Genomic DNA, 21,447 nt, shown 5'->3' with positions numbered 1-21,447 from the left:
TTCCGGTGGACGTGCAGTGTCAATCAACCAACCAGCATAATCAGGAGCCCCTCTGTCTTCTATAATGTTTTCTCAAGTTGCTTACCTTTATTTTTTGATTTACTGTCCGCTGGACTGTTTACGATGAAATCGTAGGTCAAAGTTTCGTAGACTTACACTTGGTTCCTGAAATCTCAAGTAAATCTCACTGCAAAGACTGCAGCAGAGATTACGAAATATGCACAGAGATAGCAGGAGAAAAGATTATATATACAGGAAGGACTTCCTTTGTTCTGGCGGGTTACAAATGGCCCCTGAAAAATGTCTTAAGATGCGAAAAGCTGATCCTGGACATTATAGATAGTCGGGAGCTGCCTCAGGCCCCGCTACGGGTCGTGGTATTCAACCCTCAAAGTAAGAGGAGTCTTGAAAACAAACATGCCTCGAAGCCCCGAAGTCTTACTTTCAATCCCCATTGTTGCCGGCATGACCTCTGCTTCCCCACGTCCAAGCAGCAAGTGGATCCCCAGGGTTCAGATTAAAGAAAGCTTGATTGAAGATACAATGTCAGTCGCCAGCAGTTATTGTGATTTGTGAGGGTAGCTCACCTTGACCAAAAGTGCCAAGGATATCGTCCAGGTGGTTGTCGAAAGATTCATTCTCTTCATTGTAGCCCGGTAATGGGTTTTCGAGCCCCACAGCTTCAAAGCTACTTTGCTCAGCTGCTGGTGCATCTTCCAGCATGCTGCTCATATCAGGCCTTTGGGCGATGGATGGAAAGAGCTCAGGGTAGTGTCCTGGATGGGGAGGTTGGCAAGACTGCGCCCCATGGGAAGATATCGAGATCTCCGCGGCTGATTCTCTCGGGACTACGACATTGTCTTGGCGAAGTGCACTTTCCATCTCCTGTTGCAGGCTGAGGCGCATCAATGTTGAAAGAAGCTCCTCTGTGTGCTTCGCAATTCTATTGGACCTCTTGAGCACCCGGCTGGAATGTATGATTCGTAACAGCGCATTTTTCGCTTCGTTTGAGAGGGCGGAATAAGGGATAACTGTAGGAATGACGCAAAGGATCACACCAGCGGTAAAATAATTCATGAGAAGGAAACAAGCATTGAATCCTTTCGCAGTGGCGGCCATCGGGGTCTTTGAAATACGAATTGCTGCATCTGCAGCTGCGTGAAAAGATCGCGCAACAGCCTGCGATGAAGACGACGTCAATTCTGGATGAGATTCAAGATGAGACCGATACTCGAGGATTGGCCGGTTGATGAAAATCACCGCGCAATCGAAGGTAATTTGAAGGGTTACTGCCTGCAGAATAAGATGCCGTCGACTTTTTCGTTCTGATTCTGATAACGTTAACTCGCTGGGCAGCATCGCGACAGGGCCGTTTGCCGGCCAAAGCGCCCAGTCAAAGAGAGGAGGCAGGTCCGCACGCCAGGTTTCCAGTGACTGGTTGGCTTCTTTGACAAAGCAAATCAACGAGGATGCACTTTCCAAAGGTACTGTAGTTTGTGAGAAAAGCAAGCGGAACTTATTCAGAGCAAGGCGTATCAAATCATAAAGGCGGTGTTTGAGCCTCGCAAATGACAGTTGTGTCAACGGTATTCGATGGCCAATAAAACTTGGATGATCTCCAAAAGAGCCGGGGATTTTAGTATCATCGAGGTCGCGTAAAGGCAGTAATTGGGAAAATGCTGGATCCAGGGAAAGAGGTCGACCGTATACCATGGCAGCAAATGTGTCGGCGACGAGTACATGAGCCCAAATGCGATGTCGAATTTGTGTAACGATGTTGTCGTCTTCATTCGAATCATCGCAGTATAATGTCAGGGCGTATGCGGTTCTGACTGCCTGACCTATAATGCTCCAAGCCAGGGTGGGTGATCCGTTGTAAATGTAGTACGTCCCGAGAAGTATGCATACCTGCACGGTTTCGATACTACATTCATCAAGAAGATCTACAAAGCTGCTCCGTGCCTCGTTGATCAAATTGCTGAGAAGATCTTCAGGGTCGATAGAAGCAGCGCTCAAGATCTGATGTCCAGGCCAGTTGGCGTCGTCTTTGACACTGTATAGGCCAACCGCTGCGACCATCAATGCCACTTGGACTTTTCCCACATGTGTTTTGTTCCAAGCAGCTCTGGAAAGTACTTCCGCAGATTCCTGGCGAAATGAAGGTTCGTAAAATATAAGAATGAACCAATGCACTTGATCAAAATACGCATCGAAGAGGACAGTCAGCACGGCCAATGGGGGAAGCCGCTGTAAGCTACGCAGAGTCCAGCCAGTCTCCTGCATCGTTGAATCAGGAATATGCCCTGGGATACTGGTAAAATGATCACTCGGGGAGGCATTTTGATCTCCAAAAATCCTCGATGCAAAGCCCACGGCAGAGCTATTAGCTCCGAAACGTTGAGGATCGGTTGGAACAGCATCACTCTTCTGCGGGCTCCCCGTGGGGCATTGCCTGGTAATGGCAGATAAATCCTGCGCATGGAAGGTAGGATTGTTTTCAATTGCAGAATGGTATAGGTGGCCATTGCTGATGGTGCGAGCATCGACCGAAGCTGGAAACTGCTGCTTCCGCTTGTGGTGTGCCCGCCGGGGATGAATGGGCGCACGGGCTTGACACTCATTGCCGGATCGCACGCACATTGTACATGGCCGGGCCGAGTCACACTTATGTATCGTATCTGTATTAGTTCATCTCGGAGCTTGTAAATGCAGCAGGTGTCTCTCGTACCTTTAGTTTCTGACGTCGACATCTCATACAAGCACGCGAAACACGGACTGGACGGTCATTGTGTGGATCATGCCCGGATGGGCTCAGCATAGATACCGACTGCATTTGGCATCGGTTAATGTTGATAGAGTAAAAGACGGAAGACGTTGCAAGGCGACCTACAATCTCCGTCGGAGAATGACCACACGGAGATATGCTATCTTGGAAGGCGGTGTGAATTTAATATCTACTCCGGCTCGTATCCGGCCCATACTCCTTCAAGTGTGCACAGCTTAATATTACGAAAGAGCATAAAATATTGCTTTTTCTCATGTAATTTACAACATTATTACCCTATTTGAGGATCGGACAGATTTTTTTGCTATCGACTGCTGTACTTAACAAATCTTGACTAGTTACAGAGACGTGGTTGTGCAAACTATATTAGGTTCAAACTATCTGCTTGTCTTTATAAGGCCTAAGACAAAATATAATCAAGTAATCCAATGTTTGGTACAATTAAAAAGGCAAGAATAGTACCAGCAAAGAGTTCACTGAGTTTTGCTGGAGACACACTCGAGACCGCGACTGCTTATGTCGTGGTCGATGCTGTGCAAAGTCATGCCTAATGTCAGGGTCAGCTTATTTGATATACAAGATAAACTCTCAAGGTAGAACCTACACCCTCATTTGGCAGAAATCTCGGCAGTGTCGGCAGCATCTAAACGCTTATAGGGAGGGTCGCAGACCGGATCACCGGGCTTGAAATTCCATTTGGGCATACACGGCGTCGGCGCAGCAGTGGCCACTGTCAAGAAGACAGCGCAGACAGCAAGAATGTTGTAAAAGGACACCATTTTCAAATGAGAGTTGGCTTTGGGTCTGGTCTTTTTTCTGACCATTCTATCTCTTTATTTATATTTTCCAAACAATCCTGGTATCCCCGTATCAGGAGATATGTTCATTGAGATACGTTTCGAGCTTCTAATAAACCTCCATTCATCCCTCTGATCTCCAGGGATGATATAGGTTGATTGGATAAAAAAAGATGAGGATTTCGCCACATCTTGCATGAACAAAGAACGCCGTCGCATGGGAGCCCTAACATCCGGGAGAGACTCTTAAGCTTCCCGAGGCACCCACTGCTGAAAACAGGACTGAATAGAAAATTATTGAATTCCAATTTCCACTAAGCTGATATCACCTTGACACCATTGGCAGAGCTACCACGAGCAAAATTAAATTATGTAGCTTTAAGATACACTTCAATTGATTCCTTGGCTAAAGTCATAGGCGTTGCCAAATGCCTTATTCAGATACTGATCCTTGACAGCGGCTTTTGATCCCCATTCCACGGGAATTTCCAGGGACTGCTCATTATGTATGACATCCTTCAGATCATCTGCGAGTTGCAATTTCATTGGATTCCGATACCACGACGCGAAGTGAACTGTTGAAAGTTAGCAAAATTACAACCAACTTCTTGTCGCAGGTTAAACTTACTCATTGCTAGCATAACTCGAACCGTATCCGTTTGGTTGCCAACTCCAGCATGCCAGAGTCGCAGATCACGGATGATGATAGAACTTTTCGGTACAACGGGCTGGGTGGGAGGACAGATCACCCGGCGCTTTTCTAGCTCTCCGGTCTTAATCCGACCACTTGTCCGTTCGCCGTGTCTACCTTCTTGAATAGACAAGTTTGAATCCTTGTGCGTCCCGAGCCAGACCTCAGTCGAGCCATTTTCCGGGGTCATGGTGATGAGAGGGACGTTAACAACATAGGCAAACGGGTGGGTTGGGTGTTCAAAGTCTGCGTCTGAGTGCACTGGTTGGGAGGCCGGGGGGTTTTCGGGCGTCGGCGGCATGGCAGTGTTTCCAGAAGAAAAGGTCCATTTGGGGCGTGGGCCTATTGCGGTTGATGTGATCTGAATCGCAATGGGATCTAATGCATAATTAGAATGAAACGTCTAATAGTCATTCTGTATTGACCTACTTAGAAAGATTTCAGACTCGAAGTACTCGCGCATCGGAGGAGGGTCTTGTTGGAGATTGTTGGGGTTGTAGTTAAACGGACTGTTTTCCTTTCGTGCATAGAGCTTGTAGGCATCCTGTACCATTTTCTCGTTCAACCGGTCGAGCATATCATGTGGAATGACATTATTGACAAGGACAAGACCATCGTGATGAAGTCCCCGCATGGCAACTTCAAGGTTTTGTGGACTTAGACGCCCATTTCGGATTTCAGTCTTTGATGGACTAATCGCAATGGGGGAACTTCTGGCTGTACTAAGAAGCCGGGCTGTTTTAGCCAGAGCTGGTGTGGTCCGGCATGGTCTCAAGAGTCTTGAAAGCATTGCGGTGAGAAGATTGGTAAGTTGAGCAAGTCGAAAATTATGAAGAGAGAATCATCGACGGCAGGACTCTTCCTGCATCTTATAGTTATCTCATGCATCCCATGTACTACTCCGCTTTTCGTTCATGCTTTATCCGTACTTTATCTTTCGCTTTTCGCTTTATCTCTGTCCTAATTGGAGGAATCCGGTCACCGTCTGATGTCATGCCCCACAATCGCCGCTCAAATGCGAACTCCGCCTTTTCATATACCGAGAGGCTTATAGGAAAAGCGAGTTGCAATGCCTCGAAAGTTCCTAACGAACCGTTAGTGTCATTTCATTCGCTTGATTTTGTGTTTTCGCTAATTAGCTCTAGGTTGGTCAGTTTGAGGCAAATTCACCTACTAGAACGACCAGACTAACAGGACAACAGCCAAGAATGTCGGAGACGACGTGTGCAATGTAAGTCTACTGAAATTTACGCTCTGTCTAGAAAAGCTGACCATTAGCAAAGGCGACGGAGAGCGGCCTTCGTGCTCATCTTGTCAGAAAGGTAACCGTAGATGCGAGTGGCCTTACTCTACAGCTCTTGCCTCGCCACAGAACAGCCCAACACTTCCACTACAGCCCCCATTTATTTCAACAAAGAACCCAGAAATAGCACTGCAGGATATCGAGGTATTCCGCTTATTTCGCCATTACACCACTAGTCTCGCTTCGTGGTACGATCTGAATGACCGCCATCGACACTTTATGGATATTGTGCCCACGAGAGCTCGACATAGTCCACTTCTCTTGAGTGCCATCTTGGCATTCTCAGCAGCGAGCTTACATAAATCTGCTTGTGCGGAGCATATGGATAAAGCGGAATTTTATCACCTCGAAAGCGTGCGAATTCTACTTCAAATAACAAAGAACATCGAGGCTGTAGTCTCAAATGGCGAAGTCCTAGCGGCTATTTGTCTGCTGCGCTCGTATGAGATCATATCTCGCAAGTGCCTCTCTTATTTCTTCTTTTCCTTTCTCGGAAAGCTAATAAAGACTTAGTAAATCTCAGCTCCCAGAGCCACTTAAAGGGCTGTTATTCCATCTTATCCAGCCACCCAATCAAATTGGAATCGGGTTTAGTCCGTGCTGCATTCTGGAACTATCTCAGAGAAGATATAACAGTTGCCTTGATTGAAAAGCGAAGGCTCATGATCGAACTGTTGGATGAACACTACCCACAACTTGATAACGACGATAATTATGCTAATTACGTGACTGTGCTTCTGGGACAAGTCATCAACCAATGTTTTGGGAATGCTGCCGACCCTTTAGAGCTGTCAAGATGGAGCTCACTCAAAAAGAGCCTTGAGTCTTGGAAGAGTTGTCTGCCGACTTCATTTGCTCCGATTATAGTAAAGCAGCCAGATGAAATGGGAAGGGCCTTTCCGTTCATAGGAACCTTGTATCCTTGGCATGGTGTGTATACTCCCATGTATTTGGCTTTTCTGACTTTGGATTAGTGGCGGCCTGGCAGTACTATCAAACGGCGATGATAGTTTTGCTCTTAGCAAGGCCACAGTCACAAAACAACACGACGATGGAAAACATTCGACATCTCTCGGAATTGACCAGAGATCTTGAGAATCGCACAATAGAGATATGTGCGTTGGCTTTGTCAAGTGGATCTCAAGCAGTGTGGATCAACGCCTTTGGACCGATAGCCTTTTGTGGTTGTTGGCTCCGAAACCAGAATCAAGTCTCCGAAGTGATCCACGGAGTGCAAGATTGGGGAATTCGGACCGGATGGCCAGTCTCGAATATTGTACGATCCATACAAGCTGGCAAAGATGTTGCTGGCGGCATTTAGCGCATGGGGCAAACTACTATGTTCTTTTACTGGCCATCTATTGATCTATGGAGATGCTATACACAAACTATATACTCTTGTCGAATAATTGCGATGCGCTCCGCGAATTATTGCTGAAATTCTTCATCAACCACTCGTATGCCGCCCACTATATCGAACAATAATCAGCACCAAACTTAGCGAGGAGATAAAGACCAACCTGAACGGCATTCACGATAAATGCTCTGATACTGCAAATTCCAAGACCGCGATAAAAAGCAGCCACACCTTCTGCGCGGTAAATTTCTTGAGCGATTTGCATCGTACTCATTGTCCGGCGCTGTGGTTGCAGCAGAGATTGCCCTTCAGCGGCTGTTCCTATGGGAGAGTGGTGAATCGTCTGTGCCTGCAGACGGGTCTTGACCATATCCAAAGGAAACACTGAACCCCAAGTGACAACACCTGCGATGCCTCCACAAAGGAGTACCTTCAGAGCAGCCTGATGTGTACCATCATCTTCGGATGTCATGAGCCGCTTGCAAAGTTCGTAAGACCAAAAGCTGTGTTCCGTTAGATGACCGAAGCATTTGGTGAATGGACAGGTACGTTTGCATACTAGAATCCATAACCAATTGAATCTCTCGCACTAGTAATGCCACCGGCATAGTAAAGTCCCCTCCAGCCACGCGTGCGGTAAATATCCTTGGCGACCTTCCATGAAGATACTTCCGGGCGAGAGTCCAACTGCGCCCGGCACTTGATGAACTCGGTTGGAGACGAGATAGTCCAGCTGGCCAGACCACCTGCGGCGCCGGCAATCCATATTTTGTATAATGGGATACCCACTGGGTTGGTAGGGTCGGTCACTGAGCTATCCATTGCAACCAAGGACCTGTTGTAGGCCACGAACAGAAGAGCGTTAAGAGCTCCATATCCAAGGATCGGGGCAGCGGCGCCTAGAATCACAGTCAATTGCCCTTCAATAATATAAAAGTTATGCCAGACGCACCCCGAACAAGAGAGCTGGCTTTCTCAAAACGGGTTAGGTGAGCCTGAGAGGATGTGCCATCTACATTGCCGGCCTGCAGTCGGACCTTGATCACATCGAGCGGATTGCCAATGACAATTCCAAGGGCACCGCTGATATATCCCGCCCAGAAATCGGACGACATGTTAATAATGAGTGATGAGGGAGAGTTCCAATGGCGGGGATCTCCCCGGTGCCCCTCCAGGACGATCGAGGGTCACGTGCCGGCGTGGCACTTTGGTGTTGCCGCCTTCCGCGCCAAACACGCGTCTGACAGTCAACAACACACCTTGATCATCTTGGAACCACCCCATTTTGGCTGATCTGTCACAGTCCATGTGAGTTGTTTCCGCTTATTGAATTGGATCCCTCTGACCCTCTAGGTATCGACCTCGACCAGCCGCGGCCGACGGCACCGTCCGCGCTCCATTGCAGCCCAGCAAGTCACTGAACACCCTCGACCGACTTGCGAAGCCCTTCAAGTGCCCCGGTTCGGCGACATATACTCGCACTTCAGAGAAGCCATCCCGTAAAAGGCGCAAGGTAAACTATGCAGGCGCCGATGGAGGCACGGAGGATGATGGAGCGGAGAAGCCGTATACGAACGAGGACCGACTGGCTCTGGCAACTCGCGATGTGAACAAATTCCCCGTGTTCAAACCGAAGGATAAGGATGCGGCGTTTAGACAAAGATTCTTCATTCCTTTGATGAACAAGACCACGGACGACTACAATGCCGGTCGAGCCGCACCGACTCTAGGCATGCGGCAGGGTGCGACATTTGTGGTCAAGCCGCTTCATGACCCGAGTGGAGAATTTGCGATCGTCCTATATGATCCGACTGTCGATGATGTACCGACGCCGTCACAGGCACAGGGCCCGGAGGCGGTTCCAGAGGAAGATGGTCGACCGAAATTGGATGAACCGTTGATGCACAAGAGCTTGGCGGATATTCTTGGATTGAAGAAGAAGGTGGAAGACCGGCCCAAAGTCCCTGTTGTGATCGATCCACGACTCGCCAAGGTTCTGCGGCCACATCAGATAGAGGGCGTTAAGTTTCTTTATCGATGTACTACGGGGCTGATTGACGCGAACGCCCGTGGCTGCATCATGGCGGACGGTATGGGTCTCGGCAAAACGGTATGATTGACCCCCAAATTGGTTTCGCCAATACTGACTCTAGCAGCTTCAATGTATCTCGTTGATGTGGACCCTACTGAAGCAATCACCCGAGGCTGGGAAAACAACTATCCAGAAATGTGTTATTGCATGCCCGTCTAGTCTGGTCGGGAACTGGGCCAATGAACTGGGTAAGTAGCGAGATATGTCTGCTGGGAGGTCTCGCTAACCAAAATCAGTCAAATGGTTAGGAAAGGATGCCACAATTCCGTTTGCAATTGATGGCAAGGCCTCGAAGACAGAGCTCATATCCCAGCTCAAGCAATGGGCGATTGCTTCAGGGCGCAGCATTGTCAGACCGGTGCTCATCGTATCCTACGAGACGCTGCGCATGTACGTAGACACACTCAAGGATACGCCGATTGGACTGCTTCTATGCGACGAAGGCCACCGACTGAAAAATAAGGAAAGCTTGACATGGACTGCTTTGAACAGCCTGAATGTCAATCGCCGAGTCATCTTATCTGGAACGCCAATCCAGAACGATCTCTCGGAGTATTTCGCTCTGCTTAACTTTGCCAACCCGGATCTGCTGGGGTCTCAGAACGAGTTCCGCAAGAAGTTCGAATTGCCCATTCTCCGGGGACGAGACGCCGCAGGGACTGAAGAGGACCGGAAAAAGGGCGACGAACGCTTGCTTGAACTTTCTGGTATTGTTAACAAGTTCATTATCCGCCGCACGAACGAGCTCCTATCGAAATATTTGCCGGTCAAATACGAGCATGTCGTGTTTTGCAATATGTCCAAGTTTCAGCTCGATCTATACAACCATTTCATCAAGAGTCCGGACATCAAAAGTCTGCTGCGCGGCAAAGGTAGTCAACCTCTGAAAGCCATTGGCATTCTGAAGAAGCTCTGCAATCATCCCGATCTTCTCAACCTGACAACCGACCTTCCGGGATGCGAGGACGCATACCCAGAGGATTACGCTCCTCCCGACACTCGGGGTCGCGATCGAGATATCAAGAGCTGGTATTCCGGAAAGATGATGGTGCTTGATCGAATGCTAGCACGTATCCGTCAAGATACCAACGACAAGATCGTGCTCATCAGCAACTATACACAAACCCTGGATCTATTCGAGAAACTCTGCCGGTCGCGCGCATATGGCTGCTTGCGACTTGATGGCACTATGAACGTCAAGAAACGGACGAAGCTGGTGGATAAATTCAACGATCCAGACGGCCCCGAGTTTGTCTTTCTTCTGAGCAGTAAAGCCGGTGGATGTGGTCTGAACCTGATCGGCGCCAATCGTCTGGTACTGTTTGATCCGGACTGGAACCCGGCAGCCGACCAGCAAGCACTGGCTCGAGTTTGGCGAGATGGGCAAAAGAAGGACTGCTTCGTCTACCGATTCATCGCGACGGGCTCGATTGAAGAGAAGATTTTCCAGCGCCAGTCACACAAGCAATCGCTTTCTTCATGCGTTGTTGATTCGGCAGAAGATGTCGAACGCCATTTCTCTCTGGAATCCCTGCGCGAGCTGTTTCAGTTCAAGCCCGAAACTTGCAGCGACACTCACGATACGTTCAAGTGCAAGCGGTGCAAGCCAGACGGGACCCAGTTCATCAAGGCCCCGGCCCTGCTGTACGGGGACACTAGCTCTTGGAACCATTTTGTCAACGACGGCGAGAAGGGGCCACTGGGCAAGATCCAGGACCTGCTGCTGCGGCAGGAGGTGAACGAGAGGGATGTCTCGGCGGTGTTCCAGTACATCAGCCATTAGCTACATACGACAACTGATAGCTGTATGTACGTAGACACAGTGCCTGCAATAATATGCATAATAATTACATACTTCCCACTCCAGTACCCTGAGCTCCACATGGAGAAAGGGAATGCCATTGGTAACTTGACTTCTACATTTTATCAACTTCATGGCGGAGCACTAGTAGACCATAGTCCTCTGTTTCTAACTAGTTCTATTGTATTCGTCTGGACCAACAGATGCATTGACCATGATCTCTCTAAAGTGTAGCCAAAGCAAATGCATAAAAGCCTTTCGGCAGTCGGTAGCTCTACCGAGAGCTGCCGAAAGCTAGAGCAGAAGATATGAGTTCGCTTCTACCAAGCTCTAGGTTAATCTGCTTGCGCGATGCCTATCGTGAGAAATATCACGATAGATCTAAAGGACATACATAATCATATAGCAGTTGAAATAATGGTGAGCATAGTAGCTATGCTGTACCTCTGGACATCAACACGGCAGTCTAGACCGCCCACAGCCGGCCCGAGCTTGCTGACTACGTCACGGTCGGTCTCTCCGCGTTGCCAACGCATCCCCACCAACTTCTTCACTATGGGCTTTGCTTAACTGGAGCTCCAAATAGCCAGTGTTGGGAGCAGCGATGGATATATCAATCCAGCGACTGCTCAACGACAAGCTCTACGACAAGAGGAAACAAGGGGCCCTAGAGTACGTTTTTGGTGCCTGTCCAAAATACAAAAGTACTGATCAAACCATTCTCCTTCCAGGCTCGAAAAGGTCGTACGCGATGCCGTCTTCGGAGGCGAACACGAGAAGATCCAGAAGATCGTCGAGCAGCTCTGCCACGACTATGCCTACGTCGTCCACCAGCCCCACGCGAGAAATGGCGGTCTGATCGGGTTGGCCGCGGCCTCCATAGCTCTGGGTTCCGTGAGTGTAGCTGGACTAGAGATGCTAGCGAGTGTCGAACATTGTGCGCTGATATGTTCTGTGTTCTTTTTTCTTAGGAAGGGGTCGCGCCGTACCTGAAGGAGATCGTGCCGCCGGTTCTGGCCTGCTTTTCGGATCAAGACGCGCGCGTCCGATACTATGCTTGCGAGAGCATGTACAACATTGCGAAGGTCGCCAAGGGGGAAGTATTGCTGTTCTTCAACGACATATTTGACGCGTTGGCCAAGGTGGGTGCCTATCGCCTTTATTCGTGGGGAAATATTGACGGGCAGTCTAGCTTGCGTCGGACTCTGAGCTCTCGGTCAAGAACGGTGCAGAACTTCTCGACCGGTTAGTGAAAGATATTGTGGCCGAGTCGGCCGCCTCATATGTGTCGGTACTACAGCTGTCCGAGAAGGAGGCGGCGGATCCAGACACGGTCGGAGAAACCGAGCTGCCAATGGCATTCTCCCTTGCAAAGTTCATTCCTTTGCTCAAGGAGCGCATACATGTTATCGGTCCATTCACACGCAATTTCTTGGTGTCGTGGTTGACCTTACTAGACACCATCCCCGATCTGGAGCTGGTGAGCTACTTGCCTGAATTTCTAGACGGATTGATCAAGTTTCTGGGGGGCCCTACGAAAGATGTCAATGTCGCCACGCAAGCTCTTCTGGACCGGTTTCTTTCTGAGATCAAAAGGATTACGCGATTGAAGAAAGGGATCGAGGAAAGCCGCAAGAGCGAACGAAGTCATAGACGCTCGACAGCAAGTGACACAGCCAGCATCAAGACTGACCAAACGGTTGGAACTCCCGTTACTGAGGAAGCTCCGAAAGATGACACCGCCGTGGATGACTCGGTGTCAGAGTTTGCTGATGACGAAGGAGATCGAGTGGATGGAGACTGGATCCCAGGGCAAGATGTACAAATCGATTACCCGAAGATTCTGGACATACTTGTTGGCTTTGTCGATACCTCATATGGTAGGTCTACTTTCCCAATTATCCGTGATCACCATGTTGACCTCGCACAGAGGAGGAGATGCAATTGACCGCGCTTCGTTGGATCGATACCTTCTTCGACATCAGTCCCGAAGATATCCTTCCTTTTGTTCCACGACTTCTGACTCAGGTTCTTCCCGCCATGTCTAGCGGCTCGGATCAAGTGCGGCAAGCAGCAAACAAAGTCAACAAATCCCTCCTTGAGTATATCTTTTCTTTATCGGACGATGCGACGGACGAGGCAACACAAGTTATGCCCTCTAGGGTCCTATCTAATACGACCAGCAAAGAGAGCATGGACAAGGCATCCATACCTGGATCGAAACCATCGGAACTGACAGTCCCTGACTCAAGAAGGCAATCAACGCTGCAAGATGCCCCCGGTACTATGACACCGCGGAGTGCCGTTTCGGTGCCAGTACAGCCGGCCGATTTAGACTATGCTGCTGCCGTCAGCTCCCTCACTCTTCAATTCTTGAATGAGAACGAAGCTACTCGGGTAGCGGCCCTCTCATGGCTCATCATGTTACATCGCAAAGCACCGAAAAAGGTAGTTGCGTTCAACGACGGAACATTTCCAGCTCTTCTGAAAACCCTGTCCGACCCTGCGGAAGCCGTCGTCACCAAGGATCTGCAGCTTCTGTCGCAGATCTCGAGGAATAGCGAGGATAGTTATTTTACCTCATTCATGGTCAATCTGTTGCAGTTGTACTCCACGGATCGGCACCTGTTGGAAGTGCGCGGGAATTTGATTATCAGGCAGCTTTGTCTGAACCTGAGTCCGGAGCGTATCTACCGCACTCTGGCAGATTGTCTCGAAAAGGAGGAGGTGAGTCTCGGGACCTGTGTGGAGTAGGATATAATTGCTTATGCTTCAACCAGGATCTCGAGTTCGCTAGTATTATGGTCCAAAATCTGAACAATAACCTCATCACCGCGCCGGAGCTCTCTGATCTGAGGAAACGATTGAGGAATCTTGATACCAAGGTACGCCTGTCCAACCTACTGCATTTACAATACTAATTCACTTGTCTAGGATGGTCAAATGTTCTTCGTTGCGCTGTTCCGATCTTGGTGCCACAATGCAGTCTCGACCTTCTCTCTATGTCTTCTTGCCCAGGCCTATGAACAAGCCTACAACCTTCTCCAAGTCTTGTAAGGAAGTTCGATCAATATTTCCCAGCTTTTATTAACATTTGTCCAGCGCCGAGCTCGAAATGACAGTCAACATGCTGATCCAGATCGACAAACTGGTTCAGCTCTTGGAGTCACCCGTGTTCACCTGTATGTTAACCTGGAGGTCTTTTATCAATCCAGTGATACTCACTTCCCATAGATCTCCGCCTTCAACTCCTCGAGCCAGAGAAATACCCCTATCTCTACAAATGCCTCTACGGCGTCCTGATGCTCCTCCCCCAAAGCTCCGCCTTCGCAGCCCTCAAGAATCGCCTCAACAGCGCCAGCAACATCGGCTTCCTACACGGCGGACCACGCAGCATGGTGCCGGCCGCGCCGTCCACCTCATCGGCTTCCTACGACCGTTCCAGCGGCGCACGCCTCAAAGGACGCGACGAATCAATCCGGTGGGTCGACCTCCTCGACAAATACAAGTCCGTCCAGGAACGTGCCCGGCGTGCCCAGCGCGCAGCGCAGCGCCACCCCCTCGACGCTACGGATACACTCAGCAACCCCTCTCTAACGGATGCCCTCTCCGCCGCCGCGACGGACCATACTCGCACTCGCGATCGACCCGGTCTCCCTGATTCGCCGCGGGGTGCTGTTGGTGCTGGTGTAAATGCAGGACTAGCTCCTCTCGGGGGCCGCGGGGGTGCATCTGATGGTGCTGGGGGGAAGGCGGCCGGAGCACCGCTTCTGGGTCCCACGCATAAGCAGAAATCCGGGCTTCCGAATCTAGGCCGGCTTGGCATTGGTGGGAGGAAGTCGAAGAGGTAAGAGCTAACGATCTTTGGGCTTGATTATTTTCCTTAGCGGCAAAAGGGGAAAGCCACACGCCTTGCCTGGCGGTCTGTGCGTGGTTGGTTTTGAATGGGGAGTATTATGTATCATTGATTGAGAATATCGTGGTGGTTGAGGCATGTCTTATTTCCATGAATAACAATACCCCAGCGAGCCAGGTGGTTTACAGCCTTGAGTGTTTAGGTTGGATTAAAGAGGAACAACAAAAGTATATCCAATGGTTATATGAACAGCGAAGTAAAGCGGGAATAGTTAGAACATCCCCGCGGAGTAAGGAAACATGATAAGTGGGTGGGTGCAAGAACCAAGACATCGAGCAGACATCACCAGGTCTCTCCCCAAAGAGTCAAAAAGGTCAGAATTTGTCCAAACTTCCAACTGTCATAGTTCTCCTCAGGAAGAAACCCATTCATAAGTCTCGGAGTGACAAACACACACAGAGAGAGAGACATAGCGACAGAGTAGAGCAACAGCTGTGAAAAGATCTTCGCTGAAACGTATCGCGAAGATGGCGAGCAGGGGGGTTTCATGCAATGGCGCAAGAAGACGCTGAAATTTTTCGAGAGTATAGGTGTATAGTATAGGTCGCTAGAAAACAAGACCAAAAAGACGAGACCGAGAGATCAATCACCGCGGCGATCCAGATCCAATTCCAGATCCCGATCCAGACGGACGCCAGCTGCCAGTCGAGTGCTTGGAGACGGTGCTTGTGGGCGAGTTGGAACCGCTGGAGGAGTAGACGTATTCGCCGTCGACGTACTGCGCGCCTGTGGTGAAGGTGCTGCGGTTCTTGCGGCGGGTGTAGCGCTGCTCGAGGCGGTAGAGCTCGAGTCCTGGGACCGAGGATTAGCAATTAGCTACCGATGACCAAACGTCCGTGGGTCAGGGCGGGAGAGGACATACTGGCTTGGAGTTTATCGATCAGGCCCATTGTTGCGATGCGATGTGACAGAAGTTGGGAGCAATGATAATTTTCTGCCGGTGGTCCCTGACGAAAGCTATATATGGATCACCCAAGCCGTTGGGGTGAAAATCGTTCCCACTTGCAGGAACTGTGGAACGCAACCCTGAGGCCGCGTGGTCGCCGGCAGCGAACGGAATGTTCAAGAGGAGGCTGGGCTACAACGAGGACATTGGTCAATACGGGAGGAAATTGGCTGAATTCCAGGGGGTTTTTGACTTACCGTGGCACAAGTCAATTGGGCCTGCACGAGATGTGTCTGGGGAAACACGAGGAAGGGAGGAGGGAGGTTGGTACGCGAGGAATGTGGTGTCGCGTGTGACTGGGAATGCGAGAGGCTGCAAGGGATAGGGTAGAAAAGAGAGTGGAATTAGGGACTGGCCCTAGAAGGAACGAACGAGTGGAATTGACAGGGTCAAGAGAGTGACAGTGGCGTGGGAGACCAGTGAGAGTGGGAGAAGAAGAGAAAGGGGGAGTGGGGAACAACGTGGACACTAGCGGGTTTGAGTTAGAGTACGGACTACAGACCGAACCGATGGTGGCTGATCTAGACTCGAGTATTATTACATCTATGTCTCGTCGGATTCCTGCGTCAGCGATACTTCCTGGGCTGTGCATTTATTAGTACCTGGAAAAAATGTTGGAGGAGACCAGAACTCACCATTCCACAACTCCGCATAGATCCCATCCAGGTCCAACAGCTCGCGATGCGACCCCATCTCCGCAACCTGCCCATCCTTCAACACGAGGATCTGGTCGCTGTCGTAGATGGTGCGCAGCCGATGCGCCACAAATACACTGGTGCGGCTCTTCTCCTTGAGAATGCTGTTGATGTTCTGAAGAAGCGCCTGCTCCGTGTACGTGTCGAGCGCAGAAGTCTATCAAACATAAGTGAGGGCTCGGCCGGGGGTACAAAAGAAAAACTTACCGCTTCATCGAAGAACAGCAGCTTCGGGTCCTTGAGCAACAGCCGCGAAATGGCCAGGCGCTGCTTCTCGCCGCCTGAGATCATCATGCCGCGCTCGCCCACCGCCGTGTCGTAGCCCTCGGGCAGGCGCTCGATCAGCTGGTCGATGCGTGCGCGCTCGGCAGCCCGGTGCACCTCTTCATCGGATGCCTCGATGTTCCCGTACCGGATGTTGTGGGCGATGGTGTCGTTAAACAGCGGCGTATCCTGCGGAACCACACCAATGGCCTTTCGCAGACTGTCGAGGCTCACATCCCGAATGTCTTGACCGTCAACCAGGATGCGGCCGGACTGGACGTCGTAGAACCGGAAAAGCAGACGCAGGATGGTCGATTTGCCGCAGCCGCTAGGGCCGACAATGGCAAATTTCTTCCCGGCGGGAATGGTGAACGTCGCATTCTTCAGGATCGGGCGGTCCGGGTGATAGCCAAAGGTGACGTTCTCAAAGCGGATCGCGCCGCCGTGCTTCAGTTGCAGGGGTTGGGCATTGGGCCGCTCCTGGATCGTCACGTTGACCTTTTGCAGGTTGAAGAGCGTCTCCATATCTAGCAGAGACTGGCGCAGCTCGCGATAGACAGAGCCCAGGAAGTTGAGGGGCACGGAGAGCTGGAAGACCAGCTGGTTGACCATGACCAGATCTCCCACGGTCAGTGATCCAGTCGCGACCCCGTCGGCAGCGAGGTACATCATTGCGGCCAGCGCAGAGGAAAAGATCATGTTCTGGCCCGAGTTCAAGAATGCCAGGGACGTGGTCACCTTGATGGATGCGTCTTCGTAGTTCTTTAATGCTTTATCGTAACGCGCCACCTCGAATTTCTCGTTGTTGAAGTACTTGACGGCCTCGTAGTTGATCAGCGAATCCACGGCCACTGTGGCTCCGCGATTGTCGGCCGCATTGGCCTGTCTCCGGAACTTTGTGCGCCACGCCGTGGTGGTGATGGTGAATGCGGTATAGGCAACCATGGTGGTTGCCGTGATGGCAGCAAACTGGAGACCATACTGGTAGGTCAGAATGCCGCACACAAGAGAGATCTCCAGGGCGGTCGGGACCACATGGAAGACCATGGAGGTCAGCAAGAAGCTGATACCCTTGGTGCCGCGGTCAATGGCGCGGGTGAGGCCACCGGTCTGGCGAGAGAGATGGAAGTTGAGGTCCAGTCGCAAGAGATGTTCGAAGACATTGCGTGCCACTTTCCGAATGGCCTTTTGCGCCACGCTGGCAAACACCGCGTTTCGCAGCTCCTGGAATATTGTCGCTCCAATGCGGGTTGCGCCATCTGCCACCGTCAGCCGACTGTCTCGTCTCCGATATTGGGTCTCTTACAGGCGATGATCATTGATCCGGCCACTGTATACGCGGTCCCGCCGAGAGACGCAAAGTCCACATTCATCGAGTCCACGATGTTTTTGAAGTAGAAAGGAACGTTGACATTCAGAACCTGCGGGAACACGGAAATGTCAGCGCCAATGGCACAGATAACTCATTTGCAGAGGAAATGACCTTGGCTCCAACCAGCAACGACATTGCTGTTCCAACACGAAGCTTTGTCCCCCAATCGCCCTGCCAGACTCTATCAGTATTTCGTTCAACATGCTCGCGAGACCGTATGCCGGACCTTGGGCCACAAGTACTTGGCCATTTCCTTCATGATCGCCCAGTCGGCCTTCCTTTGCTCTTTCTTCCCCACCGCCGACTCATTCAACAAGGTCTTCTTGGTCGATGTCTTTCCATCGCCATCCTTCGAGCTCTGGACTAGGTTGGCGGCTGCTAGTTGCGGCTCCGGTGGTGCCGATGCGGGACTGGTCTTTGCGGGTGGGGGATTTGAGTCTTTGGCGTCTTTTCGTAGAGGGCCGCCACCTGATGTGAATACCCGGAGCTGCTGTGACCCGTGGCCCAGTCTCGTCCATTGTGTCCGGCCGGCGAAGCTCGGGCGTGCGATTCGGGCGGCCGGGCGCCAGCATGGTGAGCGTGGTGCTCTGAGCAGCATGACTACTGATCAAGAATTTTTTGACTAGGGGTCTAATCAGGCTCAGGGTAACATGGTGAACCTCAATGAGCGAGCGGCGCGCGCGTCAGGTCTCCGAGACCTTTGGCCGCGGGGGATTCGTGGGCGCCGGGGTCGGAGGTACGAGATTGGCGTGATCGGGCAGGGCAATGAGATGATAATAATGCGATTCAAAAGTAAATAGTTCAACTGTATTGTCCCCGTCAGACACCGCAGGGCGTTGCAATGGACGAGGGGCGAATGTAGAGCCGGAAGTGGGCGACCTCGGATCCACGATTTCCCGGCAGGTTTTCCATCGTTGTTTGACGTAGTAGCTCTCTCTCCCCCTTCGTCGTGCTTCCCTCCCCCCGCCACCATGTCAGTCCTGCAGAGAGGTGTCCGGCCTCTGTCCCGAGCGCAAGTGCCTCGTCTGGCCCTGCAGCAGTCGCGATGCGTCCAGATTCGCGCAACGCCCGCGGAGGACCCGTCCACCGTCAAGGATTATTTACCTCTGGCCAACACGCCCAGTGCCGCGGAATCACGGGGTATCCTCGATCATTCATAACTAATGGAAATCGTACTGACATGTTGTTCCTGTAGATGCGCGATTCGAGGTCGTCGGCGCCCCATACTCGCTGTTATCGGTATCGCTTTCGGCGTCGCAGAACCTGTATACACGACGAGGAACTCTGGTCGGGTTGAGTGGCAAGGCGGACAATGTATGCAGCTTGGTCGCATGTGTGGATATTAGACTGACATTTTGCCTCAAAGGTGGTTTCGACATTGAGCGTTCTAGAGCCGTTTCGGAGGTCCGTCGTGGGGATACCTTTCCTCTACCAGAAGGTATGAGCGATCCTTGGTCTCAAACACGGACAAGACATTAATCAATTCCCAGATCTCTTCGGCCAGTCCCGTTACAGCACTTGTCTCCGTTCGATCCCCTACCACCTCTTTCGCTGTCGTGAATGTCAATGGCTCTGTGGACTGGATGATTGCCCAGCGACGAGCCCTGTTAGCATGGACAGGCCGGTCTCTAACTATCAAGCCGACAGTCAATACCAATCTGGTTCGTGAGGCTTTTTTGTTGTTGTTTTGCTGTGATTATCGGCTAATGAGTGCAGAGCTTGGCTCATTGGGGTAGCTCCGAGGTCACTGGCAGAGGATTGATGGCGCTAGTTGGCAACGGACAACTCTACTCGATCGAACTGAAGGCCGGTGAACAGTACATTGCTCATCCCAGGTGCGCCATGTATTCCCTTGGATCTCGGTCTTTGCTAATCCGTACCGACGCAGCAATGTGGTCGCTTACACAATGTCCTCCAATCCTCCACGCCCGTACCGTTTCAAGTCCACCACTCTGAACTTCCAGGTCCCCGGCCTGAAGACGCTTCCAAGGCTCCTACAGAACACCAAGTTTATCCAGGACATGTTCAATTCAAACACATGGAAGGCTACGATGCGCTTCCTGCATAAAGTGCGGACCTGGTCCCGCATCACCATCTGGGGCGATAGGGTATGTTTTTTTTCCCTCTCTCTTTTATATTGCATTAACCGACTCGGCATGTCCATCTAGCTCTTCTTGCAATTCGATGGCCCCACAACCATCTTGGTTCAAACCCGCGGTCCTCGTCTGAAGGATGTTCTAGCCCCGCGCGAAGCAAACGAAATCGCCGACGTCCAGCGCGGAGTAACCGTCACCGCCACTGAAGCAGCGGACAAGAATGCCGCCGTCAACACAATACCGGAGCTAGCACGCTCCGTTGAGGATCTAACCCAGGAAATCAAGGGGACGAGCCAGAGCGTAGCGAGGATTCGCAAAGATGGGGCGGTGGAAATTGAAGAAGTCGGCCGTACGATTAGATAGGTAGATCCGGGACTGGCTACTATGGGAGGAGTTTATTTCTAGCTGCGTTTGCTGGTTAGTGATGGGATGGATTTGATCTCAGGTTTGCATATCTTGGCCTGTACTGTATAGTATTTTCTTTTTCTGAGATCTCGGCTCTCTGCCGCAATCGATTTGGTTTTCTTTTGTACCTTGGTTGTTTCCGATTCGAAGGCCTAGTCTGAAACTAAATGATCCACGGCTATGCTCGGCTCGTTTGCTGTGTGACCCGGCGAAACCGTTCGGGCAGATGCACACGATGATACTCCAACACGGACGGCATCCTGACATATTGTTCTAGAAGAATCCTGAAATGTATATACAACATGAGCAATATCTCAAAAGAAGCACCCAGCTCATGCCGTCGCGAGATCCTCCACGTCCTCGAAGCAGGCAATCGGCGATAGAGGACGATTGTTTAGAGGTAGAAGGCTCATCGCTGGCTGTTGTTGGTTCAACAGTCGTCAAGCTAGGAGTTGAAGATGTCGCCTTTGCCGGTGCTGGCAACCCTCTCGCCCAATCCTCGTAGGTAGCTGTCAAACCATGAAACAATCCCCTTACATTCCTGAGGCTCCATGGACGGACCGAGCCGACCTCGTGTCTAGGGGTGAACTATGGAAGGCTGAAGTATGGAAACAAACAGCAGCTATTGACTAGACGTCTTGTAACCAAGTGTACACTGCCATTCTAGACCCCACCAGTTAAACTGATAAAGATAAGGTGAGAACGGGTTGAGCGCAAGGAGTGTGGCATCGTCCATTCTTGTCTGGAGGCTAGCGTCATCAGATTGATAAGCCGCATAAGCCGCATTAGCCGCATAAGCCAGCCTTACTCGTGCATGGGGGTATCAGCAGTAATTTGTTGCACTCGGGATTCCCTAATTAACTCCCTCCGAACCAACGGATACAGTATCCGTTTGCCCCGAACTCGGTCTTGAACTAAAATCCCAAC

At 51.0% G+C, this 21,447-nt stretch overlaps 8 protein-coding genes across 8 annotated transcripts; 3 read left to right on the top strand and 5 right to left on the bottom strand.

Annotated features, from left to right (window-relative positions):
- Positions 1-546: 546 nt before the first annotated feature.
- PFLUO_LOCUS8717 (uncharacterized protein) lies at positions 547-2,640 on the bottom strand (the record flags this gene model as incomplete). The annotated part of the gene is made up of 1 exon (XM_073786473.1): positions 547-2,640. One exon carries the CDS (start codon positions 2,638-2,640, stop codon positions 547-549), a length of 2,094 nt encoding a protein of 697 aa, XP_073642725.1.
- Positions 2,641-3,972: 1,332 nt separating this feature from the next.
- PFLUO_LOCUS8716 (uncharacterized protein) lies at positions 3,973-4,850 on the bottom strand (the record flags this gene model as incomplete). Its single annotated transcript, XM_073786472.1, has 3 exons — positions 3,973-4,157; positions 4,211-4,651; positions 4,703-4,850. 3 exons carry the CDS (start codon positions 4,848-4,850, stop codon positions 3,973-3,975), a joined length of 774 nt encoding a protein of 257 aa, XP_073642724.1.
- A 2,641-nt stretch (positions 4,851-7,491) lies between these two features.
- On the bottom strand, positions 7,492-8,048 carry PFLUO_LOCUS8715 (uncharacterized protein; the record flags this gene model as incomplete). Its single annotated transcript, XM_073786471.1, has 2 exons — positions 7,492-7,832; positions 7,886-8,048. The coding sequence occupies 2 exons, from the start codon at positions 8,046-8,048 to the stop codon at positions 7,492-7,494; spliced, it is 504 nt and encodes a 167-aa protein (XP_073642723.1).
- A 7-nt stretch (positions 8,049-8,055) lies between these two features.
- Positions 8,056-10,808, top strand: PFLUO_LOCUS8714 (DNA-dependent ATPase protein rad54; the record flags this gene model as incomplete). The annotated part of the gene is made up of 4 exons (XM_073786470.1): positions 8,056-8,179; positions 8,304-9,043; positions 9,090-9,213; positions 9,262-10,808. The coding sequence occupies 4 exons, from the start codon at positions 8,056-8,058 to the stop codon at positions 10,806-10,808; spliced, it is 2,535 nt and encodes an 844-aa protein (XP_073642722.1).
- A 622-nt stretch (positions 10,809-11,430) lies between these two features.
- Positions 11,431-14,677, top strand: PFLUO_LOCUS8713 (uncharacterized protein; the record flags this gene model as incomplete). The annotated part of the gene is made up of 9 exons (XM_073786469.1): positions 11,431-11,498; positions 11,558-11,720; positions 11,798-11,968; positions 12,019-12,706; positions 12,757-13,553; positions 13,607-13,711; positions 13,761-13,879; positions 13,929-14,008; positions 14,061-14,677. 9 exons carry the CDS (start codon positions 11,431-11,433, stop codon positions 14,675-14,677), a joined length of 2,808 nt encoding a protein of 935 aa, XP_073642721.1.
- Positions 14,678-15,328: 651 nt separating this feature from the next.
- On the bottom strand, positions 15,329-15,632 carry PFLUO_LOCUS8712 (uncharacterized protein; the record flags this gene model as incomplete). The annotated part of the gene is made up of 2 exons (XM_073786468.1): positions 15,329-15,534; positions 15,605-15,632. 2 exons carry the CDS (start codon positions 15,630-15,632, stop codon positions 15,329-15,331), a joined length of 234 nt encoding a protein of 77 aa, XP_073642720.1.
- Positions 15,633-16,231: 599 nt separating this feature from the next.
- On the bottom strand, positions 16,232-18,617 carry PFLUO_LOCUS8711 (mitochondrial; the record flags this gene model as incomplete). The annotated part of the gene is made up of 6 exons (XM_073786467.1): positions 16,232-16,272; positions 16,324-16,540; positions 16,591-17,906; positions 17,954-18,068; positions 18,131-18,190; positions 18,246-18,617. The coding sequence occupies 6 exons, from the start codon at positions 18,615-18,617 to the stop codon at positions 16,232-16,234; spliced, it is 2,121 nt and encodes a 706-aa protein (XP_073642719.1).
- Positions 18,618-18,990: 373 nt separating this feature from the next.
- PFLUO_LOCUS8710 (mitochondrial) lies at positions 18,991-20,478 on the top strand (the record flags this gene model as incomplete). Its single annotated transcript, XM_073786465.1, has 7 exons — positions 18,991-19,159; positions 19,215-19,333; positions 19,386-19,457; positions 19,510-19,680; positions 19,736-19,854; positions 19,908-20,127; positions 20,188-20,478. 7 exons carry the CDS (start codon positions 18,991-18,993, stop codon positions 20,476-20,478), a joined length of 1,161 nt encoding a protein of 386 aa, XP_073642718.1.
- Between the last annotated feature and the right edge of the window lie 969 nt (positions 20,479-21,447).

Source organism: Penicillium psychrofluorescens, assembly GCF_964197705.1.
Source record: "Penicillium psychrofluorescens genome assembly, chromosome: 6".
NCBI lineage: Eukaryota > Fungi > Ascomycota > Eurotiomycetes > Eurotiales > Aspergillaceae > Penicillium > Penicillium psychrofluorescens.
The sequence above is the reverse complement of the archived record's forward strand: the minus strand, read 5'-3'. Positions and strand labels throughout refer to the sequence as shown.